The sequence below is a fragment of the Nansenia antarctica genome (genome assembly GCF_963989245.1).
Source record: "Nansenia antarctica genome assembly, chromosome: 4".
Classification (NCBI taxonomy): Eukaryota; Metazoa; Chordata; class Actinopteri; order Argentiniformes; family Microstomatidae; genus Nansenia; species Nansenia antarctica.
In genome coordinates, this window is record NC_137689.1 from 24,255,818 (window position 1) to 24,275,371 (window position 19,554).

The window sequence follows — 19,554 nt, forward strand, 5'->3', positions numbered from 1 at the left end:
TGCACACAGGGGCAGATGACTAGTTGAGATACCCTGGGTTTACATCTCGCACACATGTAGGATTTACCTGCTGTCTAGCACCCCAGTTTAGAATGAGAACCACCCACGGTACATTGAGGTGCCTCGCACCTGTAAAGGGCGGGGTGGGATTATTATTTTGGATTATGACTTTTATTTGGTGCCACTGTTAGTCCTCTCTGTTCCCTGTGTTGCTTTATCAATAAATATTCATTTATTGCATATTTGGTTTCCTGGTTTTTGCGTGACTGCACCCTCACTTGTCCAATCTGTTGCTTTATGTTGCGCCCTGCTACTCCGGGTCACCAGGGGGGCGTAACAGTAGCGCAGTGGGTTTGGGAGGGGTGGGAGCAGTGTTGGTGTGAAAGTAGGTGACAGTCATCTGCAGACAGGGAGGAGGGAGGGGGAGGAGGGGGAGGAGGTGGGTTTGAGGAGTGACGGAAATGTGGAGAACAGTTTCCTTGGGTCAGAAGCAGAGGAGGTACAGTTGAGGAGGAGAGAAAGTTAAGGTTTTAGGTCATCAGGGAGGATGGTTTTCAGTCTTATGAAATGGACGACATTCTGAGTTTATTAGATGCTTCTCATACAGTACAGTATATTGGATTACAATATGTGACGGCAGCTGGTGAAAGCAGGAACAAGTCGGCAACCGACCAAATGTTTGGACTTTTATTCTGAAAAAAATATATACATTTCAACGTTGTTGAAAATCAATGACACATGCAAGTCAAGCCAAAATATTGCAATAATAATAATAATAACTTTATTTATATAGCACTTTCCGTCAAAGTGCTTTACAAGTACAATAAGTAAAAAACAACACATTTTAGACTATATAAAAACAGCTATTTCAATTTTAAAAACACACAATTTCGCACCACAAATATAATAGGTAAAAACAAAAATGTTAAACAAATTGAAAAACATCTATTTCAATTTAAAAACACACATAAATTACAACAGCACAAAGAACAGCCTATGACATGTAGACAACACAAAACAGGTGGGTCTTTAGCTTATTTTTAAACACTTCTACTGATTCTGCCTGTCTGATATCAAGTGGAAGACGGTTCCAGAGAGTTGGTGCCCGGAAAGAGAACGCACGCTCACCGATTGTCTTTCTTCTAACCCTAGGAATAGTGAGCAGGGCAGAGCCTTGTGAGCGCAGAGCCCTTGAGGGCACATATGGGACGAGAAGGTCCTTTAAATAAGAAGGAGCGATGCCATTTATAGCTTTGTAAGTTAGCAGGAGCAACTTGAAATCCGCTTTAACATGGACAGGGAGCCAATGAAGGGAGGCCAGCACTGGTGAAATATGGTCGTATTTCTTGGACCCAGTCAAAATGCGAGCTGCAGCATTTTGGACCATTTGTATGCCATGGAATGCAATGGATTCCGTGTGTAATCCCCACTACTACCTAGTTAGTGTAGAGTAGTGGGGATTACTCACCGAATCCATCACATTGCAATGTTTTGGCTTGCTTAGTGAGTGTGTTATTGATTTTCAATAACGTTGACATTTATTTAAAATTTTCAAAAGCAAAGTCTTTGAAAGAACATTTTGATTGGTTGCCGACTTGTTCCTAGTTTCACCAGCTGCTGTCACATATAACACCATTGGCAGCAGTAACAATACACTCTGAGAGCAACAACAGCATCCAGTTCAAACAGTGTGTCTGTGGAAAAAGCTCAGTTGGATTCAGATTCACATTCAATGTACTTGTCATTGTACTTGTCATGGCAGAGTACAAGAACAAAGACAACGAAACGCATTCGGCGTCTAGGATGAGTCAGGCCTGGCTGGTGTTTGAAGACTTTCGCGTACAATAATGTCCGTCTGTTTCATTCTGTTCTTCTGGAGAGAGAGGGAGGAGAGCGCCACCCGCCTCGTCAACAAGACAGTGAGGCCTTCGACGGAGCAGATGGCTTTGTTGAGAGAAAGAGCTTGTTTTTGTTTTCTCTACCGGCTTTTTGAAGGAGCCAGACAGGGAAGCTCAGTCTGGGAAAACCAGTCCAAGTCCTCAGGGACAAACTCCGCCTTCCCCCCAAGGCTTCACCAATCACAACACAGTAAGATCTACTGGTCATAGTAAAGCTAGTTCAGTTGAGGGGTCCAATAAGAAAACAACAACTACCTGTGGATTCACTTCACTCTCCAGGGGAGGCTAGTGGAGGTAGAAATCAGAGGACAGGGTCATTATGCCATTCCATGCATTACAATAAGCCTGTCCTCTGATTTCTACCTTGACCAGACTCACACGTTACTCCCTACGTATTGGATTTCGCTCCGTCTAATATCGTCCATCTAACGTACTGTTCTCTCATGACCTATACGCTCAATAAACAAAATCATTGTATTGAACTTTTCGTGAATATAAACACGTTATGAGGAGTGTGATTTTGAAGCTTAATTTCTTCATTTAAATTCCAACCCCATTTCCTTTTGATTATGAAAATGTGTAGTGGAAAATCACCATATCTTCAGTCGTAATTGCCCTGGCCCCTGACAGATATGCTTTGAAGTGTTAAGGCACAGAGTGGACTGAGAGATAATCAGCTAGTGTCAGCACATCTTGGCCCTGTAACAAGCTTAGCTCAAAGTCAGTTAAAAGTCAAACGATGTTGTTTAGGGAACATTCCTAACTTCAAGTGGGAGGGAGGGTAGATGCGTCTGTACTTCAGACACCATAAAATGCCAAAAGTAATTACACAATATTTTTTCAATCATTCTATAGGTCTTTGTTACAACAGACTGAGTGCTCTCATAAACGGTTATACATTTATGTAATACTCATAAAAAGAAGGATTCTCATTTCTGATTTTTATAAGGCTATTATTATCTTGGGATTCATCTCGAGGACTCAGGCAGCACGTATAAAGTTAATAACCTTTCCTAAGAGTTGACGCACATCTCAAGTGATGCTGTAGCCAAAGCACATTTCAAAGGAGGACAGGAGAGGAGAATTCATTGGAGAGCTCCTCACATAAAAGAAGGCTGCCGCTCAAAAGTGCGAACCTTCCCAGACTCCTCAGAGAACCCGCCTCACTGAGCATTTACATCACTCTACCAGGATTTGGATGAGCACATTCCCCACTTGTTCCCACCTCCACCCTCCTCCCTCCATCACAGCACGTCTATACCGACCAATCACAGGGCTAAGCCACAAAAAGGGCTATTTATAGGGAGTCCAGCTTAGCACTGAACCCTGTGACCAAAGCTATATTGATTTATAGTCGGGAAAACATAACAACCTAAGTAAATGATTGCTTGGTGAACTAAATAAGTAAGAGGGAATAAGGTAGCTGTGTGTGTGTGTGTGTGTGTGTGTGTGTGTGTGCGCGTGTGTGTGTCAGGGGATGTGACATACAAAAATGACCTCCAAATGACTCGTTCCCCCCCTGTGTGTGTGTGTGTGTGTGTGTGTGTGTGTGTGTGTGTGTGTGTGTGTGTGTGTAATCGCAATACAGTTTTTACTTTTTCTTTACTTTATTATTAAGTATTATTTTTTGGAGGGGGAGACGAGTTATATCAATATCGTATTTGTTTTACAAATATATTTTTGTAAATATAGTCTCGCAATGTATGTATTGTCTCATAATAGTATTGTATCCTGACCCATAGTGAGGTCTTTGACAATACTTTGCCGTGGTGTGTGTGTGGGTGTCTGTAGGTGTGTGTGTGTGTGTGTGTGTGTGTGTGTGTGTGTGTGTGCGTGCGTGTTTATGTGTGTGTGTGTGTGTGCGTGCGCGCGTGCGTGCGTGTGTAGGTGTGTGTGTGTGCGTGCGTGTGTAGGTGTGTGTGCGTGCATGTGTAGGTGTGTGTGCGTGCGTGTGTGTCTGTAGGTGTGTGTGTGTGCTTATCCCAGGCACTACTTACTCTTATTCAGCTCCAGCTCCCGAGACACGTGCGTCCAACATAAACACACTCCTGACATCTCAATCTGTCGCAGCCACCGCCGCGCATTAGTGGAAATGCATCATGGTTAATGAAGTCTGGTGACAAGAGAGCACCTTTAGGCTGGCAGGGCTGGTGCTGGGGGAGGGGGGGGCCTCTCCATGGCAGACACTGTGGTTCATTCACAGCTAACAGACTGTGACGTGCTGCATCACCCTGATCAATCACATCAGTCACATGGCTCCTGTGGAAGTGGTCAATTTAATAATGTAGACAAAGTACTCTACTGTATGCTTACTTTCTGTGTGTACTTTGTGTGTACTTTGTGTGTACGTGTCTGTGTGTGTGTGTGTGTGTGTGTGTGTGTGTGTGTATGTACATGTATGTACTTAGCTTAGTGTAGTGAGCTTCAGCAATTAGGGCATTGCTGTTCAAACGTGTAGTAGTTTGGCTTGTGTATAGAGAATCAGCGTGTGTGTGTGTGTGTGTGTGTGTGCGTGTGTGTGTGTGTGTGTGTGTGTGTGTGTGTGTGTGTGTGTGTGTGTGTGTGTGCGTGCGCATGTGCGTGTGTATTGATTGTGTGTGTGTGTGTGTGTGTGTGTGTGTGTGACAGAGAGAAACCGCATACTCACTGCAAGTTACCCAGATCTACACTGCAGTGACACAACAACCTGATGGGTTCCACTGTGATAATGGTAATATAATCTAGAACATAACTGTGATAATGGTAATATAATCTAGAACATAACTGTGATAATGGTAATATAATCTAGAACATAACTGTGATAATGGTAATATAATCTAGAACATAACTGTGATAATGGTAATATAATCTAGATTAGAACATAACTGTGATAATGGTATAATCTAGATAGAACATAACTGTGATAATGGTAATATAATCTAGAACATAACAGTGATAATGGTAATATAATCTAGAACATAACAGTGATAATGGTAATATCATCTAGATCTAGAACATAACTGTGATAATGGTCATATAATCTAGAACATAACAGTGATAATGGTAATATAATCTAGAACATAACTGTGCTGCTACTAACTAGGGTGGCTGTGGCGCAGGGGGTAGAGCCCGCATCTAATGATCGCAAGGTAGGCCGATCGGTGGTTCGAACCCCGGCTGGCCACATGTTGAAGTGTCCTTCAGCAAGACACTCAACCCCAAATTGCTCCCAACGAGCGGGCCGGCACCTTGCATGGTAGCTTGCCGCCATCGGTGCGTGAACAGGTGAATGAGAGGCTGTCGTAAAGCTCTTTGGAATAAGGAGCTATATAAGTCAGTCCATTTAATGGTACCACTGAAGAAGACATTCCTAAAAGACTAATACTGATTGTTGTAACACCTAATGACACGTGAATGCTAATGACTAACGAAGCCACAGCAGTGACGGTGTGTGTGACAGCCTCTGGAAGCACAGACGGTGTCTCATCTTCTCCTAGTCACACGGGTAAACCAGCGACCTCTCAGTGTGTGTGCGCCGAACACTACCGCAGCGCGTGTGATTCAGCCTCAGATCGCTACGCTTTAGTGAACACATCTAGTCAATCTGGGTCACTTCAAGAGGATCTAAAGACTGGTCCTGTATTTACACACACACACACACACACATACACACATTATGCCCACAAACACACACGCACACACACACACACAGGAGAAGAGGACGGGAAGGAAGAAAGTAAGGAAAAACGAATGATTCTGGTGAAGATGATGGTTTGCACTGTCACACCGGTGTCCATTCTCAGCAAGGCCGATGATGACCCTGAAAACACTGTTAGGCCCTGAACAGACTATGATCCTCCACAGATCCATCACTCATAACAAAGCACCCTTCGCCAGCATACTACTGGGAGACAGAGAAGACGCCCTAACACAAATGGGGTATGTGACCTAGTGGATAGTGAGTTGGAACTGGTGATCAGAAGGTCATGAGTTCAGATCCCACCTGGGAACACCACCACTAGTGTGCTCTTGAGTAAGGCACTTAGCCCTCAGTTACTCCAGGGAGACTGTCCCTGTAATCTCTCATTGTAAGTCGCTTTGGATAAAAGTGTCTGGTAAAATGTGAAAAATGACCCTGTTTTTTTAAGTCATGCGTACAGAGGCTTTATTCCAAATCCCCACTCGGAATCATCACTCTTCAAAAAAAAGAGAGGAAAAGTAGAATGTGTCCTCTATGGACACAAAGACACAGGCTAATTAGCAGCTAATTAGCCCTAACCGACAGGCTGCAAATGTTAACAGGATGTTGAACAACATTAGACTGCTGTTAAAAAAAAAAACTAAACAATAATTACCAAGCTGAAGAACCAAATGAACAGGTAACATTAAAGAACCTCCCATCTATGACTTTGGGCTTTAACTTTCAGACCGATTTTCTTTTTCATTCCACCCCTTTCTTTTGGAGGAATGCCTTCCTTTCCTCACACCTCCTCCTCCTATGCAGTGAAGTATTTCCACTGGATAGATTTATGAGTTATGGGATATGAATAATGTTTATATATTAATCATTCATGGTGGCCAGCCAGGTTCAGAGGCTATCAGTCTCCTGCAATCACATCCTCACCTCAGCTATAAATTATCCATCAGATTCCAGTCAGCCTTATCTACCTGGGGAGGGTTTAATTTTCACGGAGGACACAGTTTATGATAACGCTTGTGACTAACGATAGCCAGGACTTTTTAATACGACAGTAGCGTTTATCTTTTTTACGGTGATGTGTTGCTTTAAGCTCCTCATGTAAACAAAGCAGGAGGGAGAGTAATGTTATTCTGAAGACAGGGAGACAACAGGAAAAGGTCAACGCCCCAATGTGTCTTCCATCTTCCTCTGGCTGATTCAGTCTGACTGACTGGCTGGAGACAGGGGGGTAGAGGGGGGGAGACAGCGGGGGTAGAGGGGGGGAGACAGCGGGGGGGGAGAGCGGGGCACAATCAATGAAAGAAGAGGAGGAATAGCACAAACTGTACAAAATTAATGCCCTCTGTCTCTGTTTCACTCTATCACACACATTTTGAACACCCAAACAGATGCGAGGGTTTTCAGAATATAAACATCAATATAGTCTCACCTACACACAGACACAAACTCACACACATTACACACATAAACAGGCCCCACATACTGTATAACCACACTCAGGTCAACTGCCCTCACACAAAAGGATATGAGAATAATCCCATACCCAAGATAGATGACTATTATAATCAGAGCGCGCAGCCATGGCTATTCTAATCACAATGAAAACTGACATAATCTGTGTGGTCATTTGATGAATGGTATGTTCTAAAGCACATTATGAATCATATCTGAAAGTCCCGGGTACGGAGGTTAAAAAGAGAGAGAGAGAAAGAGAGAGACAGGAAGAAGAGGAACACTTTAAATACCAAGATAAAAGTACAGTAGAAGAGAACAAAGGAAGAAAAAGGAACGGAAATTAGGATAACAAGTCCGTAGAGGCAAACGGACAGGCGTATTGTAACAGCCGGCCATTAAGATTCAAGCCATATGACTCATCGTGTGTGAGCCAAAAAAAGAGATGTCAAAAGGACAAGACAGGACTTGAAGGCTGTGTGGGCTGAGAGACGCCAGCACATGGGTAACCTCATTGGTCTGTTGACGCTCAGAGAGCCTGCACAATAATTAGTTTCACAGGAGCAGTGTGCTTAAGGCCGATAAGCGTTGCTTTGCGTTAGGAGCAGGCGCCGAATGGATGTAGCCACTTGTTATCTCCGAACTGCAGTGCTGTTGTGCAGGGGGCTTTGGTGATGACCGCATGCGAGATGCGACCGGTGGGGTACGGTTGTACCCGAAGCTGCAACCGTAGGATCGACACGGCGGTCCGGGGCGCACAGGGTTCGAGAGGCGGCACCCAGATATCAGGTAAACTGAAAGCCAATTTTGTTATGGAACAGAGTGTCTTTTTCATGACCGAGCAGGTTTGCAGGGACTGTCTTTATTCCTGTTGGGTTCATTTAACACCAGGGGGGGTATTCTATTTGAAATGGAGTCTATAGCACAACAAAATGTGGAAAACTGTGAAGAGGTCTGAATACTTTCCGAAGGCACTGACTGTATACTGTACAGAGAGTTAGGCAACCTTTTTACACTGGACTCCATGCTAGCACCTTTTACAATTCCAATGTATGCCTTCATTTTTATTCAGGGCCATTTTTTTCCCCTGAAAAATACATGAACCGCTAATTGGTCAACATTCCACATAGAAGTCTACTGGATCTATAATGTACAACGCATGGCCAGTAGAGCGGACTAGAGTGGACAACATTTCGGCAATTTAGATTTTTTTAGAACATCGACCAAAAATTCATCAAAGATAACCATTATAGAGAAGAAACATGTAATTCGCTGACTGCCTGGTATCAGCAGTGGCGACATTGTCAGGCAAACGTTTTTTGTTTCGCCAACGGGCGCTGGTCTCTGCATGAATGAATGAATGAATGAATGAATGAATGAATGGACTTTATTGTCATTGCTACAGTACAGGTACCAAACAACGAAATTTAGGAGGGGTGGCTCCCCTGGTGTTAGGAAAAGGAAGAAAAAAATACACTTTAAAAAAAAAATCACAAGAAGGGAAGGAGCTGGTTTACATAAATAAAGGCTATGTACACAATCCACTGTACTATACTGTACAGATAGACGACTAGGGTTGTCATATTGCACAATAGTATTGTTTCACGTTATTTAAAGTGTCACAGTTTGCAGGCTTGAAATTTACATGTTTGTGCCTCAGCACTACACCTGATTTTTTCAGTCCAGCAGCTGCCATACAATCCGTCTAGACTGTCCAGGGCCCAGAACTTAGGTCTTTGCTGTGTTCAGGGCCTGGACGGCCCTGTGGTAGAAGCTGTTCTTCAGTCTGTTAGTCTTAGCGGCCAGGGTTCTGAACCGCCTTTTCGAGGGCAGCCTGGTAAAGTGTACGTACCCAGGGTGGGTCGGGTCCCTGGAGATCTTGGAGGCCTTCCTGAGACAGCGTGTGTTGTACAGCTCTTCCAGAGAGGGGAGGGGGGCGCCGGTGATCTTCTGTGCTGTTCTCACGACTCTCTGTAGCGCATTTCTCTCCGCTGTTGTGCAGCTGGAGAACCAGTTGCAGATGCCATAGGTGAGGATGCTCTCCACTGCGCCGCGGTAAAAGGTCACCAGTATCTCCTGCTTGCTGTGTTCCTTCCTGAGGCATCTCAGGGTGTATAGCCGCTGTTGTGCCCTCTTGATGGTGCCTTTTGTGTTGCCTTTTGTGTTGCATGGTGGTGATGCTTGAAGTAAACAGAGGGGATGCAGGCACCCGACACCATTCACAGATTCACAGACAGTGAAGAGAGTGTGACCGTGTGACTCCACTCTGCCGCATTCTGCAGCGCCTCTGCGCTGAGCCTCTCAGATTAGACTGAAGAAAGCTTCAATGCACTTCCCTTTATTTCCGCCCTCGCATTCTCTCTCTCCACCTGGAGACCTGCTCCCGCCCCCCCTGTCTCTGACCTCCCTGCCCTCCCTAGATGGGAAAAAGAGAGTACAATGCCGTGAGATAAACCGTGAAGATTGAAATTCTTTTTTTCTTTTCTTTTTTTTCAGACAATGTCTGCAGTTTAGTCCTTGGCTCACCGAGGACCGCAGGCGGCGGGCGCAGTGTTTCATTTCAATATTTTCTTCGGTAATGACTTTATCAGGGCTGACATTTTCTTACAGGCAGAGGCGAATGAGCCAAGACCAAGGCCAAGGCTCTCTTTATTGTTTGGAGACATTCGCTACACGGCCTGGAAAACAGCCATTTAAAAGCCTCAATAAAGGTTGTCTTTTGAAAAAGTAACCTTTGTAAAATGTTAGTGTCCTTAATATTATCTAATGTTTGTCTAAACTCAAAGTCTCATAAAGTAATTGGGTAGATGAAGTTGCCATTTTTATTAAGTTGCCGTTATGCAACTACTTTGTTAATAGAATATAACCACTCACCTCTAGGGTAAGAGACTAGCTCAGTAGCCATGCGGTTAGAGTTTCCACCCTCAGATTGGAAGGTTGTGAGTTCGATCCCCGGCCGAGTCATACTAAAGACTATAAAAATGGTACCCGATGCCTCCCTGCTTGGCACTCAGCATTAAATATTGGATACCAGCGTCATGCCCAGGGGGTGTACTTTTACATCAAGCCGCCTCACACTACAGAAACAGGAGATAGGCTCCTGCCATATGGGCCATTAGGCTTGAGAACCATCGGTTCATTGTACTTCAAACAATGACTGTATTGTAATGAAAGGTGCTAGCCAAAACCGGTCTAGTGTTGTCACTGTGTAGTTACATGTAATTAATCAGAGAAAGAAATTACAAAACGGTGTTCCATGTGATCTACTGTGTGCAATACACACTGCACTGCACTTTGCATTATACATGTATCATATATTCTAAAGCATTTATCCTGGCAATGCTTCACCAGTGTTAAATGAAAACGTTTCCTAAAGAATAGACAAAATCACTTGGGTGAAAGCATTACACACGCACACACACACACACATGCTCACACACACACCTACACACACACACACACACACACACACACACACACACACACACACACACACACAGATGCAGAGCTGTGGCAACCTCAAAGGCCCCACAAATGAAGGTATTTCTGTTCTGTCATGCTGCTCCCACGCAGACCCCAGTGCTGCAGAGTGTGAGTGCAGAGTGCAGCATGCTCACACACACCTCTCCTGCTCTCCAGGGTTTTCTCCTGCTCCGTTCCTCCACTGCTCCCTGCCTGGCGTCATCCCCAGGAGAAAGTCCTGGCTCTTCACAAGCAGGGGGGGGGGGGGCAGGGGTCCTTATCCCTCACACTGTGAAGTGCCATTTGAGGGGACAATGAAATATGTAAGAGACAGCATTACTGGGGCCCAATACGCATTGGCACGTTTTAATTTAGAAACAAATCCAGTTCCCAGGCTCCTTAGCCTTCCAATCTTAATTAACAGCGGAAAGATTATAAGGAGCGGGTAGCAGACTCAGGCTCCTTGCAGTAACTCACCCATCATAGGCATTAGAATAATTCCCTTTCATAAAAATACACATTTAAACTGATTGCCTTGGCACTGCCAACCCTGTGCAGGATTAGACATCCGCAGAGGACATAGAAATGCTACTGTTAGACAAGGTACATTTAGCCAAGAGGGCAGACTGTATGAGCAAATGCACGCACGCACGTATACACACACACACACACACACACACACACACACACACACACACACACACAGGCAGGATACTAGCTTATTAGCTTTCTCACAGTGTCTGAACTGTGTGGCTCTTGTTTCAGGCATTTCTAAACACAATCACTCACGTCTCACCGTGCTCATCAGAAGATGTACTATGGTATCTGTTCAGATACAGACATTTGAAATCCTGCCCAAACGTAACCGTTGGCTCATTTTTTGCTTTATGGTTCTCACTTAAGGTACTCGTGAGGATCCCCAAAAATGTATGTATGCCTTTTTTTGTATCCATGCCAAGATTCTGTTCCAGGTACCAAGGGCCAGAACACATTTTGGCAATAACAAAATAACAGCTTTCAATTTCCTGGCATCACGGTCCTAGAATTGTATACAAAACTGTCTTCCACTGGAGAGTTTTATAGTTTTATGGCTCCAGAAAAGGGTTCACTAGTGATGCAGGAAGTTTGTAATTGTTGTAACTGACACAGTTGGTTTCTTGATATGATAAATTGATGTATGTATGGTTGGTATTTTTACATATATATTTTCCTTTATGATATTATTTTGACATTTATATTTAACGTTTTGGTCATCAATGGGACATCCTGCTAAAATAAAGGTAACATTGAAATGTATTTCATATTGTATTTCATATTGCATACTGTATTTCAGCTTTCTCTTGCTTCAGGAGAATGATGCGATAGAGAATGACACTCTCCCACTACTGCTGTGCTGTAAAACAGCAATGATCAGCAGGAACACTGACAACCTCACTGTGCTGAACATCCACTCTGATATCAGTGGAGGTAGAAATCAGAGGACAGGCTCATTGTGATGCATGGAATGGAATGAGGAATGGTGTCAAACACTTCCTGGAATGGAATGAGGAATGATACCAATTCTCATTCCTCATTCCATTCCATGCATTACAATGAGCCTGTCCTCTGATTTCTACCTCCACCAGCCTCCATGGGCCAAGTCATGAAGGCTGAGTCATGAAACTCTTACCTGAGCCAGCATTTGGAGGAAATGTTTATGCACCACAAGAGGCTAGTTAGCAGAAGAAGAGCATATGCAGGATCAGCACAGAAGCAACTGCCGCGCTTTCTGACAGAAGGAAATCCCCTGTCGTACAGTATTTGCACGTCGACGCGAATGTGGGTAAGCTAAGCAGAGCCCATAAGGAGGGTTGACGGATTGTGGCGCACGTGACAGACACATTCCACCCTTCACAAGGCTGTAAAGAGACATCGATAGACCAGGCAGGCTGCACGGGGCGGTCGTTACCCCCAACGCCGACCCATCAGATACGCCCCAAAGAGGCCCTGCGCTAAATCACCCGCTGCTAATGCCCATTTGGCGGCGACAGGTCCTTATTTAAACGAGGATGTAGTAATCCCCGACAGACAGATCCTGGGAGATATGACGCAGTAGTGCAACACCGTGGAGAAGATTGGAGGCTTACCCCCGGCCCTGGGCAGCAGACAGGGAAGAGAGAAGTCTTTGTAGGGGATGTGAAAAATGGCCGTCCTTAGGAACATTAGCGCCGGTGCTACCAGGCCATTGCTCACTCTGAAGGGAAGCGCGGTGGTGCTGCTAATGACCCCAGATCAATGTGTGTACTGTAGGTTGGTTCCAGTCCAGTCTACAGCACATCAGAAAAGTTGACTATGAAGTAACGTTATTATAGAGAGACAACCTCTTTTAAAGCACATCTTACAATGCTAACCTGCTCAAATGTAATTTGATGTGTCACTTATCGCATGCAGTTGTAAATGACATTGAAATGCAGAATGGATCGTGCAAAACAGCAGCAGTCAGCAACAATCAACAATTCAATATATAATAAGTAATACAAAGTGACAAAAAGTGACAATAAAGTGGCAATAGTACTAGTTAATACCAGTTGCAGGTAAGGTACAAACATCCATGTGGAAAGCCACTAACACACCATTTAGATGCTCTAGCATTTTATTGCAGCAACATTTCAAACACTCTTCTTAACCCGTAAGGCCGCCCTGTAGCAAGATTACAACATCACATTTAGCTATCCAAAAAGAAAAGTTTTTTTTTTTGCTAAAGTAAAGTCAGAAAACTCCCCCTGGGGTTGGTTTGGGTTCAGAGTCTGGAACTGACAGCTGGGAAAATATGTACGCGTCTGACGCCTCTTCTTGTCTTGTCTTCCCCCTATCCTGTGAAATGATGATTGTATTTCCTGTGGTGGATTATAAAGTAATTTCAGAAAAAAAACAAAAAACGCTCCTGGTTTGTATGCTGTATAAGTAATGCCTCAGCTCTTCTTGATAGTGTTTCTGCAGGGATTATAGCACGGCTGGGGAAACTCATTAATATTGAAGTTAGGCAATTAGGCAGGAATAAAAAACATACTGATTCTGGGAAGCCTGACTGTGTGACTGCAGGACAATTTGTCTAATAAAGTTCAAGTCGCTGTGCTTCGAGTCACAGTGTAAGAGACACTATCATTGTCTTTGCAAGAACACCAATGCTGCCGTATTGGCAGTCATTTCCAAAATGGCATGCAGACGACATATCTGAATGAATGAATGAATGAATGAATGGTCTTTATTGTCATTGCTATAGTACAGGTACCAAACAACGAAATTTGGGAGGGGTGGCTCCCCTGGTGCTAGGAAAGAAAAAAAAAGAAGAAAAAAAAGAAGGGAAAGGAGCTGGTTTACATAAATAAATGCTATGTACACTATCCACTATACTATACTGTACAGATAAAACACTGTGCTGTACTCTATGCTATGCTATACCTATTCTATCATTTCCTATTTCTCTGCAACCTTATGTACCCTAGGGTTGTCATATTGCACATAGTGTTATTGCACATTCAAGTGTCGCAGTTTGCAGGCTTGAAATGTACACATTTGTGCCTCAGCACTACACCTGATTTTTCAATCCAGCAGCTGCCATCAATCCGTCCAGACTGTCCAGGGCCTGGGTCTTTGCTGTGTTCAGGGCCTGGATGGCCCTGGGGTAGAAGCTGAGCTTCAGTCTGTTTGTCCTTGCGGCCATGGTCCTGTACCGCCTGTTCGAGGGTGGGATGGGTCTCTGGAGATCTTGGAGGCCTTCCTGAGGCAGCGTGTGTTGTACAGCTCTTCCAGAGAGGGGAGGGGGGCGCCGGTGATCTTCTGGGCTGTTCTCACGACTCTCTGTAGCGCATTTCACTCTGCGGCTGTGCAGCTGGAGAACCAGTTGCAGATGCAGTAGGTGAGGATGCTCTCCACTGCGCAGCGGTAGAAGGCCACCAGTATCTCCTGCTTGTTGTGGTCCTTCCTGAGGACTCTCAGGATGTAGAGCCAGTGTTGTGCCTTCTTGATGATGGCTGCTGTGTTGTTCTTCCAGGACAGGTCATCCTGTATGTGCACCCCCAGGAATCGGAGGGTTGAGACTCTCTCCACGCTCTCTCCGTCGATGAACAGGGGCTGGACCTCAGATTTTTTCCTCCTGAAGTCCACGATGATTTCCTGGGTCTTTGACTGGTTCAGCAGCAGGTTGTTAACCTTGCACAGCTTGCTCAGCTGCTCTACCTCATCCCTGTACGCCGCCTCGTCCCCCCCCGAGATGCAGCCCACCACGGTGGTGTCGTCTGCAAACTTTACGATGGAGTTGCTGGGGTGGACGGGGGTGAAGTCGTAGGTGTAGAGGTTGTAGAGGATGGGGCTTAGCACGCAGCCCTGGGGGGACCCAGTGCTGAGTCTGAGGGCTGTGGAGGTGTGGGAGCCCACCCGCACCCTCTGGGGGTGGTCGGACAGGAAGTCCTTGATCCATGCACATATAGAGTGTGATAGTCCCAGGTCTAGTAGTTTGGTCACTAGCCTGTCTGGAAGGATGGTGTTGAAGGCAGAGCTGAAGTCCACAAAAAACAGTCTCGCGTAGCTGTTTCCCCTCTCCAGGTGGGATAGAGTGGAGTGGAGAGTCGTCGCGATGGCGTCCTCTGTGGACCTGTGGGCTCTGTAGGCGAACTGGTATGGATCCAGGTTGGGCGGGAGGCGTGTGACTATGTGGGCCCGGACTAGTTTCTCGAAGCACTTCATGATGATTGGTGTGAGTGCCACCGGGCGGTAGTCGTTTAGGCAGCTCACCGTGCTTTTTTCTGGTGTGTGTGTGTGTGTGTGTATGTATGTGTGTGTGAGAGAGAGAGAAATTCCAATTCTTATGTAACAATGGGGTCCCTGCTGTGCACACCTGGGTATCTTGTCCTCATTCTCCTCAGGTTTTCTAGGCATTTCTGCGGTGCAGATGAGACTATGGCTGCAGCTGAAATGTCGGACTATTTTGCCCTTTCCGCCGTTGTCCTGGCAATGAAGAACACTGAGGGGGAGGGGGAGAGGCAGCTCGTCACATGGCCCAGTGTGAGACTGCTTGTGTACTAGTGTACATTGCGTCAAGACAGCTTGATGTGGAGAATTAGTCTTGCAGTATGAGACTCTCTCATCCGGTGGAAATGTCTGCATGTGTGAAAATCACACAGTGCCCTTGTGGCGTTACCCTTAAACTGTCACGTAAGTCGAAGTAGCGAGTAGTTATGTTGCTAACACAATGCTTCGTGGGGCGTGAAGACTTCACGCTATAGTAGCCATGTATCATTATTTCTGCCTATACGCTTTGCTTACTCAGAGACTGTGTCGGAATGCACATACCCTTTACTGTGTGTGTGTGTGTGTGTGTGTGCGTGTGCGTGTGTGTGTGTGTGTGCGTGTGCGTGCATGTGTGCGAGTGTGTGTGTATGTGAGTGTGTGTGAGTGTGTGCGTGAGTGCGTGCGTGCGCGCGTGCGTGTGTGTTAGTGTGTGTGTGTGTGTGTGTGTGTGTGCGTGTGTGTTAGTGTGTGTGCCCTACAGCAATGACATTTTTGATTGTGAGGAGTGCTGTAGAGAATATTGGTCCTTTACCTTGGGCTGGAGGAGAAGTAACCTTATGCATCAAAATCCCAGTGTCTCTTTTAGTCCCAAGCCAAATGGTGACTGAGTGAGGATAAGCAGCCTTGGTCTGTCAGAGGCAGCACGAGGCCTCGGGGAGAGAGAACCGCACAAGTGTCTGTTTATTCCCTCTGTCAAATGTTGAAATAAAACACAAGGTGAGAGGGAGAGGAAGAGAGGGAAGATGACACAGAGGGAGAGAAGAGGCAGACAAGTTCTCTGGATATTCTCTGTCACTTTTCCACTTGCTGAAATACCCCCACGCATGCTGACAGGAAATATGTATTTGTTGTGTTCTGAAATGCCTAATGGTATTACCAGCAAAACAACGAACTGAAGCTACATTTCAGCTAAATACTGGTTCCAAAATGGTAGAAAAAACAACAGTGACAAAAGCACACACCATACAGACACCAACCTCAATTGCAAGAAGGAGACCTTGCCTTTCCTTGCATCATAAAAGCTCACATCAAATCAAAGGATCCCGCCATTCTCATTGGGGACGGGATCACACAGAATACAGCACACTGTCTCCTATCAATGTGTGTCGTGTCAACAGTGTCGGCCATGTTTGAACTCATAACTCAGTCCTACGGTATTTCTCCTCTTTATGAAGTTTTGCTCTTAATGCTTAATGCTTAATGCTTTATAAACAATCATGAGGTTACGGTTAACGTTCTGATCGGCTCATAAACATCTCAACCCGACGTCTGTGTGACCCGCAGCCAGGATTGAAGGGACATCTGGGACCGCTTCGGTGGTCCTAAAGCTCCAGATGAGAGGGAGTCATCTGCTTTACTCTGCCCTCATATCCGCCTCATATCTGTCCCCAAGGTGACACAGCTCACACACACCCATGATCACACTGTAAATCACGGTGGTCATAAAAAGCTAGCTAGTATAAGTAGAGGATAATATCATTCATTCTCTATAAAAAAGGATGGAGAGAATATGCCCTGAAATGGGTGCTTGTAAAGATTTGTGTTTACCTAACCTCCCTGAGACCAGGCTTTACTAGTTGTTAAATCCTGGGGAAATCTTTCCAGAAAGTACGGTACCTAGAAAATGGTGTCCCTGGAGTAACTTAGGGCTAAGTGTCTTTTTCATTTCATTTATTATTATATAGGTAAAGATTCAAAGTAACATTACTGATGTTAAACTGTGTTATATGTAGACTGGCCTGACTCAGTTCAAGCTGGTTTGCAGCAGTTTTCTACAAATGCTTCACCCTTTTTCCTCCAAACATACCGTCTTTGGTTGTGGCCAAAAAGTTACATTTTGGTTTCATCAGTCCAAAGCACATTGTTCCAATAGGCTTCAGGTTTCTCAAGGTTTTCTTTTGCATACTTCAGACACTTAATTTTGTGTGTAGAAAAAGTCAAGACCGGTGTCTGCTACTCGTTTTTGCAGCTCTTTTGCAGTGATGTGTGGGTTCTTCAGGGCATTTATTATCAGATCTCAGGCAATTCTATCAGCATTTTTTCTTGGTCTTCCAGATCTTGCCTTGACTTCACTTGTTCCATTTATTTTCAATTTTCTGATTATGTTTCTGACAGTGGAAATGGGTAGTTTGAAACGTTGCAAGAGTTTTTTGTAGCCTTCTCCTTGATGGTGGAAGTGAACTATCTTGATTCTGACATCATTGGACAACTGTTTAGAGGAACAAACAACCCTAACCCTAACCCTAACACCAGACACAACAGCAGACACCCCATAGATTTTCTAGGGGAATGGAAGTACATACATTATTTTCTTGACATTGATAGTTAGGTGATTAGATTCCAATCAGTCATGTAAATAGTGAAAGTCGGAATGGTTTGAATCAAAAAGCGTCATCGGCGTATAGTAGAACATTTGAGTATTTGCACACAATGGGAAGGTCATTGATATACAGAAGAAAGAGTAGGGGACCCAAGATGTTGACTTGTGGAACTCCCACATGTGACAGCAGCTGGTGACAGCGAGAACAAGTCGGCAACCAATCAAAATGTTCAGACTTTTATTCAGAAAAATGTAAATACATTTAAACATTGTTGAAAATCAATGACACACTCGCTAGTCAAGCCAAAATATTGCAACGCAATGGATTTGGTGAGTAATGCCCACTACTCTACACTAACTAGGGAACTCTTTCTGTTTGTAGGCATGGCTGACGAGACAATTATTTACATTTTTCAGAATAAAAGTCTGAAGATTTGGTCGGTTGCCGACTTGTTCCCGCTTTCACCAGCTGCTGTCACATATTACAACTTATAGGGGGAGATGTTCCATGGCCCGATTTTGACCACTTGGGACCTATCTGATAGATATGAGGAGAGCATCTATGTGATAGATATGAGGAGAGCATCTATGTGATAGATATGAGGAGAGCATCTATGTGATAGATATGAGGAGAGCATCGTTAGATAGATATGAGGAGAGCATCTATGTGATAGATATGAGGAGAGCATCTATGTGATAGATATGAGGAGAGCATCTATGTGATAGATATGAGGAGAGCATCTATGTGATAGATATGAGGAGAGCATCGTTAGATAGATATGAGGAGAGCATCTATGTGATAGATATGAGGAGAGCATCTATGTGATAGATATGAGGAGAGCATCTATGTGATAGATATGAGGAAAGCATCTATGTGATAGATATGAGGAGAACATCGTTACCACAGAGGAGGAAGTTTGTTCTGCAGAATCTGAATCTTCACTTCATCAAAAGCTTTACAAAAATCTATAAAAATGTCTCCAGTGAGATGTCCTTTGTTGAGTGAGGTACGTATTTGTTCAGTAAATAGTAATAATGCGGACGTGGTTGATCGGTTGGATCAGAAACCATACAAGAAGTCACTGAGGAGGTTATTGCTTTCATGATTGATTAATTGGGTAGTAAGATTTTTTCCCAATAATTGTTATATTACTAAGAGAATGCCTGTCGTTTGAAATATGAGTTGAGTCCTCAGATTTAAACATCTGGGTGATGATACAGCCTGATACAGAGATTGATCAGATGCTGGAGAAGAGGCATAAAGCAAGAGTCTCTAAAAAAAAATGCATATTTAAGGCATAAGTATCATAAGCATGGGAATTCTTTTTTATAACATATTTTATTGGTGTTTTAGGAATCATCACAAAATAGTACAGTAATATAAAATGTCCCCCCCCACACACACACACACACACACACAGCATGGGAATTCATTAACAAGTTAAAAGTGTCAGACAGTTCATTCTGTGTAATCTCAGAGAAAGACAACTGGTGGGATGTCAAAGAGAGAATAGTGGGGGAGTAAGGGGGAGGAGTATCAAAGTTAGTTGCTAGTTCATTAACAGAAGTAACAAAATGATAATTGAAAGCGCTTTTCATTTTGTCGGCTTCAGTGATCAGAGTGCTTTGTAGATCAATTTGAATGTCTTTTTCTTCTCAGTTTCGCCAGTGATGACTTTAAGTGCTTTAGGTTC

The 19,554-nt window shown here is 44.3% G+C and overlaps 1 protein-coding gene across 1 annotated transcript in view; it reads right to left on the bottom strand.

Moving 5' to 3' along the window:
- Positions 1-310: 310 nt before the first annotated feature.
- LOC308155911 (GTPase IMAP family member 5-like) overlaps positions 311-19,554 on the bottom strand; it is a gene marked incomplete at its 3' end in the record, with an annotated part of 50,670 nt that continues 31,426 nt past the window's right edge. Inside the window, exon 4 of the mRNA XM_080529277.1 lies at positions 311-400. Within this exon, the coding sequence (XP_080385403.1) occupies positions 311-400 (90 nt within the window). The remainder of the gene's footprint in view (positions 401-19,554) is intronic.